At 41.6% G+C, this 13228-nt stretch overlaps 1 protein-coding gene across 2 annotated transcripts in view; it reads right to left on the bottom strand.

Annotated features, from left to right (window-relative positions):
* Positions 1 to 1253: 1253 nt before the first annotated feature.
* The window catches only part of PDE1C (phosphodiesterase 1C), a gene marked incomplete at both ends in the record, with an annotated part of 550586 nt that continues 538611 nt past the window's right edge, over positions 1254 to 13228 (bottom strand). The window contains one exon of one of the 2 annotated variants that reach the window (XM_082661639.1): positions 1254 to 1423. In XM_082661639.1, coding sequence (XP_082517765.1) covers positions 1254 to 1423 — 170 coding nt within the window. Of the gene's footprint in view, positions 1424 to 11218; positions 11282 to 13228 lie in introns of those variants that run through there. The other variant, XM_082661640.1, reaches the window with a different exon arrangement.

The raw sequence follows: 13228 nt of genomic DNA, 5'->3' as shown, positions 1-13228 counted from the left end.
TGCCACCATGAAGAGAGGTAAGTTATAGACCTCTATCCCGCCAACAGCTGTGAGAGCAATTGGGCTCCCAAAGGGACTCAGATATGTGGTCTGTTGGGAAGATGACCTGAAATTTAACTTACAGTCACCTCCAAACTTACGGAGAAAAATCTGCCAATACGGAATTCAAATTAGCTTCAGCATTTTATACTCTCTTGAACCAGGACCATAAGACTAAATGGACATTTCCTGGGTGAATCTCAAACCAGGAGTCCCTGAGGTACAGGCAACCCATTGACTTCTGGCATTGTCTACCGTGAGTGAAGAGGAAAGATGGGAGAAAAGCAGATCCAAAATCCATCTCCTGTAAACTCTCATGTTCTTAAAGGTACAGCAAGGCTATCAGGCATGAGGCATACAATGAGAACCGAAGACAACGGTCTTTATTTTTAACTTGGATCTGCTTTATGAAGCCTAAGTTCAAAAGTACATATGAACACAATTCATCAGTTCTCCTTTCCCTCTAAGATAGTTCCATTCAGAAGTACAACTTCTGGACTTCCGTGGTGGTGCAGTGGTTGAGAGTCCGCCTGCTGATGCAGGGGACACAGGTTCGTGCCCCGGTCCGGGAAGATCCCACATGTTGTGGAGCAGCTGGGCCTGTGGGCCATGGCCGCTGAGCCTGCGTGTCCGGAGCCTGTGCTCCGCAATGGGAGAGGCCACAACAGTGAGAGACCCGCGTACCGCAAAAAAAAAAGAAGTACAACTTTTGTTGGGAATGCAATGACTTTGAAAGTTCCATGTTTACTTGAATTGTAAATATTTGTATTAAAAATTGGAAAAGATGTTTTTAGAAGTGCATTTCTTAAATATAATGATTATTATTAAACCGATATTCTCATCGGGGCAAGTCAATTTCCAGGGATGAAAAAAGTGTCAATGGGAAGAATTTCATTTTTTTCTGAATGGGTAGCATCATTTTAACTTGGGTCCAATTTAGACTTTGAAAGATCTATACCAATAAAAGCCGCATGAGACAAGCCTCTTACTGGTTTGCTGCTAGAGGCTGCATGGACTTCCAAATCCTGTGACTGATGGCTCTATAACAGAACAGCAAAGGGGAAACTCACGTATAGGCTTCACCGTGCCTTGGTGGAGTCAACAATGATAGCACCAGCCCTGAAGGCTTCATTCTGGAGACATATCCCACTGTGGCTGGTTAGTGCCCAGAGGCAGATGGGTGGGCCTCTCCCTCACTCCCTCTTCCCCTTGATTTATTTTCTGTTCCAGTTATGTGAGATGTTCTGAATCTTTTTCATTTTGATCCTCTGATCCAGCATCTTGTACCTTGCAGGATGCTCATCACTTTTCTTTGGGACCGAAGGTGCGTAGGCGCTAGATGCATAAGCAGGGTGTTTAAAATGACGCAGAGGAGGCTTGGTGACTGCAGGCCATGCAAAGGAAGACAGACAACCGTTAGTCTCACCAACTACACAGTGCTCCTAAATCCTGGGGGTGACTTCCTGGCCCCCAGACCTGTTTGTTTTCTTTAAAACCAGGAAACAAACAGGGTTGAACTCTCACTAGAAATCTTATTGCAAATAGATGAATAAGCACATCATCACTTTGGTCATTCACTTAAAATAAATAAAGATAGGGCTTCCCTGGTGGCACAGTGGTTGAGAGTCCGCCTGCCGATGCAGGGGACGTGGGTTTGTGCCCCGATCTGGGAAGATCCCACATGCCGCGGAGCGGCTGGGCCCGTGAGCCATGGCCGCTGAGCCTGCGCATCCGGAGCCTGTGCTCCGCAGCGGGAGAGGCCACAACAGTGAGAGGCCCGTGTACCGCAAAAAAAAACCAAACAAAAATAAATAAAGACAAATGCCTAGGAAAAAAAATTTCCTACAGATAGACAATGATGACCCCAGAATACAAATGTTCTTTGACAATGAATGGATGGGGTTAAGGAAGTGAGAGGGAGCAGTGACGTCACTTTGGGAAATAACAAAGCAAACACAGGTGAGCACAGCCATCTCATTAATCAGCACTTAGCACTGTATGTAAGCTTTTAGGGTTGCAAAGTGGCACACAATCCCGGAGTGCTAATAAGAAGCACATCATTGAGAAAATACTTGCAAAGCACATGTATAAAGGTCTTGTACCCAAAATACGGAAAGAACTCTTAAAATTCAACAAAAGGAAACAAACAACCCAATTTAAATATATGCAAAGATCTGAACAGACTCCTTGCCAAAGAAGATATACATATGGCCAAAAAGCATAGGCAAAGATGCTCAACAATTTTTGTCACTCGGGAACTGAAAATTAAAACAACAGTGATATATACTACACATCTATTAGGATGTAGTACTGCTGAATGAAAAAAAGCATATACACATCTAATCTTAATATTATAAAAACATATAACTGTGTGCATAGGAAAATCTGGGAGAACATACATTTAAACCATAGCCGTGATTATCTCTGAGTAGTATAAACATGGCAATTTTATTTCTTTTTAATTGTTTACACTTTCTATTTTTTCTATGATGATCAAGTTTTAGTGATGTAACTTTTTAAAAAGAAACATACTACTAAAAATTTCTTCCATAGAATCAAGTATCAAAGCTATTCTACAAAACTATACATAATGGAAAGTCAGGAAAACTGAGTTTACTCTGCACTTTAGTCCGAGACCTTTCAGAGCACTCACAGCTGAGTATACTGTTCGCAGCCTAGAGATCAATATTCATTCACCGACTTGTTAAAGCACTTAACTGTGTGTCCTGCTGATACAACAATGAACAAAACAGGCAGAAACCTCTACCCTCATGGGGCTTCCATTCCAGTAACCCCCTCTGAAACCTGTGACTTGCTTACAGAAGAAAAAGTGTTCAATCATAATAAGTAATGCTATTACTACAAGCTCGACACTACCCACACCTACTTTGTCTTTGGAGTTAGGCTAACACATAAGTTAAGATTTTCAGCAAATGGTCCTATAGTGCCATAATAATGTATATGCAGATTAAAAAAAAAATCTCAGAATGTTTAATTCTGTTTCTTGGGGTAAACAAGGGATTGCAGCACAAAACACTCTAGGAACATATATAAAAACAGTCCCGTTACCCTGGAGAATGGAGTAGAAACAGGCGAGGGCTTCAAATTAAAAGCTGATGGTCCCCACACTTCTGGGCTAGCTGATTTACTGCTCTTTAAGTCACAGTCCCTCTCCATATTCATTCTATTTTCACTACTCAGCATGAACCCAGCCAAAGTATTATTGAATTTCCCACTTCTCAGCATGAAGAAACATTTACCGTTTGCTAGAATTCTGATCATCAGAACGAAAGCTCTCCTTGCCACTGGAGTCGCTGCAAATAGAGTTGAATCCGCTGATAGAGATCGGCTCCCCACCGAGATTGTGGAAATACTTATATGCTTGCTGTCACCCTCACTCAAAATGTGGGAAAAAATAAAAATTCACACAGTGCTGTTTGTACGCATTGACTGCCTTTCCCCTCTACAGGGGAACATGAAATGATGACAGGGCAAAACAGCGGCACCTGGGATGAGGGCACGGTTTTGAATTTAATGAGGACCTTTCTTCCGGGGTGGTGCTGTGGCCACTTAAGGATCCTTTCCTTTGTCTTTTGGCGATTCCTGAGATATTTCTGGAAGGAGATCTGGCACTTTCCCTTTCGATGACTGGGTACCTCCCACAGCTGAACCCAGGCAGTAGTGTTACAATCCTCTTCTGCTCCCTCAACCCAAGCCCCTCCCCGCCCCAAGCAGAGAAGAACCAAATTGGGAACAGAATCCCCTCCCCTTCATATGCTTATCAAAAAGTTGGACCCTTTTCCTCTTGGAGACACGTTCACAAAGTCTGCTCTTGCCTCCTAGAGCAATTTACTTGGAGAAAACGATCTCATTGGCTAATGAAGTTTTGACAAAGACACGTTTCTCTGCACAGAGCCTGAACTTGGGAAAGTCATTCTCTATATTACTTTCAAATGTGCTTAGGAAAAGAAAAGTTCAAGACAAAAACTGACACATCATCATCCTTTATTATACAATTACAATGTTTGTTTTTCATAGACGTTAGCGCTCTTTTAGGAGTTTTAGTCCTCATTTGTTTCAATCTTATCTTTTTCATAAACGCAATTTCTCCCAAAGGTGTCTCTGACTTTCGCCCTTTCGTCTGCCATCACCAACTTTTTATTCTCTCTCTCTGAGGCCACTTTGCTTGGTGGCGACTTTTTTTTCCCATAGGGAAATAATGCATAGACTTATTCTTCTTCAGAAAATAGACTGCGATTTATTCATATATCAAATGTAACTGTGTTAAAGTTAAACTAGTATGTCCATGGCAGGACTTCTCAGAGACCTAAAGGATGGCGACATGTATCATGAATCCCTAAGAACAGCCAACAGCATGTGTTTTTCTAATTTTGATTAGGCCAAGGCGCCCCCTTTATCAGGAGCATGTCACACTTTCGGAAGGACTGGTTTAATTCATTATCACTGTCGTTCTCATGTCATAACATGTTGTATCTTATTAATTCGGTGTGCCCTGTTGTTTGCACTGACAGCAGGCAGAAGGAATGGTCACTAGTGCTCGTCTAATCTACGTGCACCCTAATTCCCGTGCAGTAAACCATGATCTGCATTAGAACCCAAATCTGTGTCTTCAATCCCCCACGGCTTCAGTGTGATCTTGCAGGGCCACTGCACAGCAGCAGCAACTGGGAAATTTTCTGAATCTCTGCTGTAGAGGACTGCCTCCAAAGGCAGAAACTTGATTTACTCTTAGCTTCTGAATAAATTCTAATATTGGCACCTTTAAAAAAAAAAACAAAAGTGTTCTGCATGTGTTTTCTTCTTTTTCAAAGATAATGCCATAACATGACCTTTGGAAAAAACATTTCCACATGTAGATATTTTCTAACTGCATTTACACACACACAACACAACACATACACTAACAAGATAAAAAACAATCATTTATTGCCTCATAAATGTTGTTTTACATGAAGAACAAAATCCCACTGCCATACATTCCATTTCTAAAATAGTGTCTATTGATATCTGTCTGAAATTTGATGCAAAGTCCTTATAAAAATGCTCAAAAATCATCCATGAGCTTTGAATTGCAAGGGATTGATGTGTCAACATCCGTTCCACGAGGATAAAATGATACAAGAACTGAGCCTGTGATTTTCATTTCAGGATCCGTGATGGTAAAATAATGATAATATCTGACATACATCGTGTACTAGGCACAATGCTAAGAATTTAATGTGAACCAGCCTTTAATCTTCACTACAATTCAACAGGCAAGCACTGTTATCACCCCCGCTTTTTTTTTTTTTTTTTGGCGGTACGCGGCCCTCTCACTGTTGTGGCCTCTCCCGTTGCGGAGCACAGGCTGCGGACGCGCAGGCTCAGCGGCCATGGCTCACGGGCCCAGCCGCTCCACGGCCTGTGGGATCTTCCCGGACCGGGGCACGAACCCATGTCCGCTGCATCGGCAGGCGGACTCTCAACCACTGTGCCACCAGGGAAGCCCCGATCACCCCCTTTCTGAGTGAGGAAACTGAGCTTAAGTAACTTGCCAAAGTTTACACAGCCAGCATTGCAGGAAGTCTGGATTCTGGGTTCACATCCAAGTGGTCTAGCCTCAGACCTCACATATTTAAAATAACCCGGGACCAAAGTTCAGAGTACGTTTTAATAACTACCATAATAAGTTAAAATAGTAATTCATTTATACTATCAATAATTTGAGTATATATCTGTGATATATGGGATTCTTGAATACCATTGTTAGTAGCCATAATCATACTTCCCCCAAAGCAAAAGCAAATCATTCCTTCTTAATACAATTTGTGTGGTAATGGCTCAGGAAGGAATTGCATAAACATCGTGGCTAACAGGTCTCTTAAATAGCTGCTTTTGTCTCTTCCCTCACCTATGTGGGTTTGGGATGGAACAGGTGTTCCAGAGGTCTAAGCACCAGAGACAAGCAAACAAGTCAGGGGAGCCCCAGGGTCTTGGGTGAAATTTTTAACTTGGTGGTTCTCACCCCTCACTGCATATGAGAACCACCTGGGGAGCTTTTAAAACTCCTGGGTACCCCAGACCCATGAAAGCAGAATCTGTGTGGGGTTGGGCTGAGGCCTCAGGAGTTTCCAAAGCCCTTCAGATAATTCCACTGTGCCGGAGTTTGCAAACTACCGTTTCAGTCTCGCCAATCTTCCCCCTCCTTATCTCCACAAAGGGAACGACAGTGATAATATTTTGCACACACTGCAAGTGTTCTATAAATTGTAAAGAGCTAGCCAGGGCTCTTGCTGTAGTTTGATCACAACGAACTGCCTGGCTGGTGAGGAGTCCTTTATGCATCAATTAAAGTTACCTGTGGTCTTCAAAATTAGGCTTTTTTTTTTTTTTTCTCTCCTACCCACATAGTTTGTTCTTCCTGTTGGGTCTAACATGAAGACAAAAGCTCTGAGAAATGAAGAAACAAATGTTCTTTCTGTTGGAAAAAACAACTTTGATGCTATCACCTGAGGATTGTGAGGAAATCTGCAACACTCAGAGTCAGCGATCCTTCCTCAATATACTGAGCGCTTGGAAAAGCAACGAGTAAGACCAAAGACGATGTTCCTGGTGTCTGACTAAGGCGTGAGAGCAAGAGTGGGTGCTTTGAAGTCGGAGAGACCTGGTTTTAAAGCCTCCTTCACCTCCCCCAGCTGTTTAGTCTTAGGCAAACACCCCCCCTCTCAAGTGTCACTTTCCCCCTCTGAATAACAATGTTACACACTTAACAGGGCTTCTTGGGAGGACTCAGCGAGATGGGGCTTGTGAACCATGTGAACCACAGTGACTGGCATAAAGAAGGCCTTCAGTTAAGGGCAACTTTTATTATTATTGTAGTGACAGTGACCATGTCCAGGGGAACTGCTGGTGGGTAAGGGGAGCTCTGGAAAGACTCTGGGACAGGCACCACCATCCCTGGCAGCGCCGATCTTGGGCTGGTGGAAAGGGTGTTGCTCACTCCTTCTGCCCTTTCCAGAGAATCGGCCTGACATCAGTTTCGCCCTCTGGATTTGTCTTCTCTCTGGACTCTTTCTAGCTTCTCTCTGGGACAACTTCTCAGAGCATCTGGAATTCCAAACCCGACTTATACCTGTTTCTGATTGAGGCAGCCACACTAGCACATTTGGTATGAATTAACTGCGTTCTGAAGATAAGCTCGTGGGAAGACACGCAATCAGCCAAAAGACTCCTCTCACTAACATCAGCTCCACAGAGAGTGGAATCAAGACGGGTTCATCCCAGTCCCAAAGGAAGAAACACACCCTTTAAAATTAGCAGTTTGGCTGAATTGGTTTTCATAGCTGGTCTTTTCCTTAAAGGGCAAGTGGAAGATGTTAATTTGTCTCACCAGAACAGGAGACTTGGTCCTTGTTCAATATCTAGGCTTCCCAGCAAACAGTTTTAAAAACGAAAGTGAAGTATAACAACTTTTTGTGAACCCGGGGCTTTGCTGTTTAAGGAGCCCAGTAGCATGGCCTGTCTTCTGTGCAGTTCAGCGTCTTTATATCCATTATCTCATTTGTAGTCGCCCCTCACCCATCCTTGGAAGGGAGTCAGATTCAGTTCTTTCTCTGTCCCCATATGACTGGGACACATAATTTCAGTTTCCCATAAAAAGAAAAAAACAGATAGTAACACTCACTGCAGAGGCCTGAGAATGACAAGAAAGCAACGTATTAGAAACAGCCAGCACAGCGCTGACACGTAGTAGGCGTTCACCCAGTATCAGTTTCCATCCCTCTCCTCAGAGGCAGATCCTACATTTCAGGAATTATCTGGAAGATTTGCAATTGCCAGGAAAACTCAGCAGCAGAATACTTTCCCAGCTAGGGAATTGCTTTGTCTCCTCAAGACATGAAAGCGTTACATGAAGGCCATGCTGATAGGTCTTCCTTCCTTTTGCAGAAATACAATCTAGCGACATGAACCCAGCCAGAAAATTACTCTTAAACCATGCACATTAGATGTAGTGCTGTCTAAGGTGAGGGTCTATTCTTAAACTCTTCAAGGTGTAGTTTATATTAAAACTAGAATACTTAAACCCAGCATCTACATTGGAAAAGACTCTGGTTCTCCAAGGACTCTTCCTCAAGAAAATGGGAATACTAACTAATCTACTGGTGCCATATCTGAAGCTTACAGAGCAAAGAGCACAGGAGACAGGAAGCTTGCTGTCTGAGAAGCTATCCAGAAAAAGGCCAATTGACACTGCCTGAACCAAACCACTCCCTAGTGTGGAAAGATCACCTGACCAGCATTTCCACGTCCCCAGAGGAATACATGGCCACAGGGAAAAAAATAAACCACATAGTTTTATTGCCCTTCATCCAACCTGAAGCTGTTTGCTTCCACCTGCATTTCTCAACCCTGGACGCCCATCAGATCACCTGGAAAGCTTCAGATTTACTGCATTCCTAAGCCCCACCTCCAAGAGTCTTGAAAGGAATCTGTTATTTTAAGGTGAAGCCCAAGCAAGTATGTTTGTAACGCCCAGTGGTTCTAACTCGTAGCCAGGTTGAGAACCACTGGCTTAGGTGCCGAGTTTGTTTTGAGAATATGTCCCCTTAAGTTTCGAGGGATGCTTGGGGCAGCTGACAGGGTCTGGTCATTGCACACAGGAGTGGCCAACCCTTGGCCACATGCTAAGATCTGTGACAACAATCAAATCCACGAAGGTCTACTTTTGGAAGAGGTGGTGTGGTATTGTGAGAGAAGCGTGGGTTTGGGGTGTCACAGAACTGGATTAAACTATTACCAGCTGTGAGATCCTAAGGAGATAATCTGTTTTGGGATTCAGGGTTTTGGGTTTGTTTTTGTTTTTTTCTGTAAAATGGGGAAAATGGTAACTTCTTTGCATGGTTGTTGTGAGGATTTTAAAGGGGCTATAACTGAGATAATGTAGGTATGGTACCTTGCAACCTCGCGGAGTGCCAGTATGTTGTAGGTGCTTGGTATGTGGCTACCATCATTACACAGCACAGGAGATGAAAGGTCATCACAAGGAGCCTTTTAATGGTGGCCTCCCTGGTGGATTTCTTATTATAGTACAGAAAAGTCATGTCATTCCCCGTACAAATGGATTTTACCACATGAAAGACCTCAGCACACAACGAAGAGATGAACTTAATGAATTTATTTGTGACTATTTGGCAGAGAACACACCACTGTGATTCACAAAAGGCTAATTATCCAAAATGGGCATTTGTGGGGAAAAATTACATATATATATATATATATATATATGTTTGTTTTTCCATTCAGCTACCTACACTTTGCTGAAACCCAGTGCCATTTTAAGCAAAGCAGAATCATCTATCCCACATTCTAAACTATTTATACCGTGTACAAATACTGAGCCTCATTCAATCACTTTGGGCTATTCCTAACCATGAGCTGGAACCCCCAGATGGGAAGGGTGGCTTAGATACCCAACCAGGATGGAAGGAGTTTCAGTCCCTGAACTCTAATCTTGACATAATTAGGAAAATGACAAACAAATGACTTTTGATTCTTAAGACTCTTTGCATTTACTATGCTGAGCCATAATAATTCTTTGAGTCACCTTCATTGGAAGCCATTCTCGAACCACTGATTCCCTGGTCTTTGAGATACCTCTTCCTTATGCTTCACCCTACAGATCACTGATCCTGGCTATAAACTTCATTAGGACGGGACAGGGTGTTATACAGATTTGCATCCCCAGAATTTAATCCCAGTACTGATAACAGTTGGTGCTGAAAAATATTTAATGAATGAGTAAACTACTCGGCATCATACTCAGTAACCTTCATAAATCTCTCATTTACTAAAGAAGAGGGGAATCACTTAGAATACACACCAGTTGACTAGAATCTACAAAACCTAATACTTCTCCTTTGCATCCACAATGCCTTGATACCTAGATTTGTTGCCTGTGTTTGCTCAAAGAAGAATGTCGGCAAGCTCCTTTCCTCTGAAGTTTCAAATTTGAGGCCTGAGCACTTTTGTTTTACACCAAAGCTATAACCTCAACTCAGGTCTTACTATCGTCTGGAGAGGCTGAGGCACAGTTTTCAAGTCTCTCTGACAAACAGCTGAAAGAGCAGGAGCAATTAGGTAAGGCTGGAAAATAAGCTCTTTTCTTATTCAAACAACTGCTAGCTATTAAATGCCCTGCGACCTTATGATTTAATGATTAATCGTTTAATTTAATAAAAATATTATTTTAATTAATAAAAAAGAATAAGAAAGCCCTCCCTCAAGGAGATGATCATCTTCAATTGAGTTCTTTGTTTTCATTTTGTTTCTCCTGGCAAGCACAAAGAACATGAGGCATGCTCTTTCAAAGGAGAAAAATATTTGGGAGATTACGCAAGCTAAGTATTTTGTTCGATTTTTTTTCATTAGTGTGTGCCTTTTTCCACGTGTGCATCTGAAGATGGGGAGTGTAAGGCCAAATCAGTAGCTCTGTCCTGTGCTCACACCAACTATGACCTCTGCCAGAAGAAGCCTGTAAAGTTAAATTTCTTTAGGGTTCTAGAGCTCTGAAGTGCTAAATCACATATAACAAATGTGTTTTGCTCTAGTCCATAGTAAGGATGACAACTGGCATCCCTTAAACTGAACTCAAGATAGAAGGCAATTGCAGAGACCACTCGTGGGAATCTTTACTTAAAATTAAGACAATGCAGGATCCCTCCACACCCCACAGTTGTGCCTGAAATCGGTACCTGCATAATTGTACTCTACCCCAGGCAGAGTACAACTGTGAAAGAAAGGCTGTTCCAGTGTGGACTGTTTGACATCAGTCTTTACGCCTGACAATGAAACTCGAGCAAAGAGTACAGGATTGCCACCTGCTAACTTTGGGCAAGCTATTTATCTGAGTATGCCTCAGTTTCCTAATTTGTGAAATGGAGATAACAGTACCTTCCTTAGAGGGTTGTTGTGAAGATTAAATGAGATAATACGTGTGAAGAACCTAGCATTGCCCCTGATATTTGATAGATGTGCAATACATACCAAAGTATTTACTGTTAAAAACCTGTATTAGGAAGATCAGAAGTTACCATTTTTGAAGTTAATCACTCAGTAACTTACAATACACATAATATTTTGTTTTTGTAAAAGCAACATAAGCTTCCTAAAATGTCTTCAGGCCTCAGGGCTGGTCAGTTCTCTTCTGAGGAATCCTCTGAATGGATGTTTTATCCGTAGTCCCCTAGAACAGGACACACAAAAAATGTCATTGCAAGCCAGCTGGCATCTCAACGCACCAACTCTTTCTACATCAGGCAACAGAGATTAGAAGCAGAGCTGCATCTATTGCCAACACTACCGTGCAAGCCAGAAGCTGCTCACACAGGAGCAATCAGGTATCTGCATCAGCGAATGACTACGGTACTGTGCCTTTCCATCTAACGATCACTTCGGAAACGTGATGTGACCGAGGCGCTGGGGGCATCTGCTCAGAAGCCACTGACTAGTCTCCATCGTTAGCAGTCATGATTGGAAGAGAAGCTCTGGGCCACTCCTCCAGCGAGAGCCAACATTGGCTCAGCTCTCCATCATTTACGGCCCACCCATGAGCTTGACTGCGTTCACAAACCTCATGGGGCACACTTGAAGTTGGCACTAGAAAAAAATTGTCTGCAGGTGCTATTACTTTACCATCTAAGAGTCACTTTGCTATGGGCATGCAAGGAATCAAGGTGATGTCCTCAGAGCAGTTTCCTGGTGCTGGCGTGTCAGGAGAAAGCTTTGATAATTTTGTAAACCACACAAGCAGTTCTTTAATGAAGTGGTCTCTGGTGGCTTCAGGACTGACACATGTGACAAACAAAACTGTCTCGGAAGACAGTCACAGATTTTTCACTAGGAAATTCTTTAATATATAATATTTGAGCAAACAGAAACTATAATTAATAATATAACAAATACCCAGGTACTCTCTCAATACAGTTTAAGCAGATCTTAACATTTTGCGTATTTGTTCAAAAATTTGTTTAAAGAGATTAAATACCAAGGTAGAATTTAAGTACCTAATATACCCTTCCCTTCCCCCCACAAAAAAAATCCAGAATTTGATGTTTATTATTCCTGTGCATATAGTCGTTCAATTATTGCATCTCTATGCAACCATAAAATATCTACTTTTATTTTTGCTTGTTTTTTAAAGATAATACAAATTGCGTTAGATGGTATAAATCTTATTGAAACTTGCTTTTCTTGCCCAACATTATGTTGAGCATTGTTTGCAATAGCAAAAAAGAGGAAAACCACCATCAACAGAAAAATGATTAAACATCCTGTGGCACATTTATATAATAGGATATTGTACAGATGTTAAAATGGATGATGCTTTTCAAAGAACTAGCTTTATATTTTGCATGGAATTTCTTCTGCCATACATTAGCGGACTTTCTGGGAGTTTTTCTTAAAAGTGTTTCTTTTAAAAGGACAGGGCTGGATTTTGTTTTTTTTAATCCAAATTTCTGTATTTTAAGAGCAGAGTTTGAGCCATTTGCAATTATTCTTATTACTGATAGTTTTGGACTTGATTCTACTATCTAATTTTATAATCATTCTTTACTCCTTGCTTCTTTTTTCTCCTTTCTGCCTTCTATCAAGTAGATACATTTTCTGTATTCCCTTTCTTTGTTGTTGTTCATTTGCTGACTTAGATGCTATAGGTTATATTTCTATTATTTTTACTGATGATCCTTTGTGTTGCAAAAAAAGTTACAAAATTACAAAGCTCTGCCCGAAGACAGAATAGATCTTAGCATTCCTTAACTCCCTCTTAAATATCCCCTCTTCCATCTATAGCTTCTGTTTCCTATTTTAACGCAAAAAATATGGACATTATTTTTATGGTGACTAGTTACTCACATTTACCAACATGCTTTATTTACTTGTGTGCTCACCATTAATTCCTGTCTCTCACACTTTGCTTTTGGGTTCACCTTTCTTCCTCTTGAGGTATGTCCCTTATACTTCTTTTAGTGAAGTCTGGAGTGCTAAATTATGTCATGGTAAACCTAAAATGTTTTTACTTTGCCTTCATTCATAACTAATAATTTAGCTATTTTAGCTATTATATAATGCTTTATTTTCCCTCAGCCTATGAAAGATATATCTTCATTGTCTTTTGGCATCTGCTGTTGCT

The sequence above is a fragment of the Grampus griseus genome, assembly GCF_964374135.1.
Source record: "Grampus griseus genome assembly, chromosome: 9".
NCBI classification, from domain to species: Eukaryota; Metazoa; Chordata; class Mammalia; order Artiodactyla; family Delphinidae; genus Grampus; species Grampus griseus.
The sequence above is the reverse complement of the archived record's forward strand: the minus strand, read 5'-3'. Positions and strand labels throughout refer to the sequence as shown.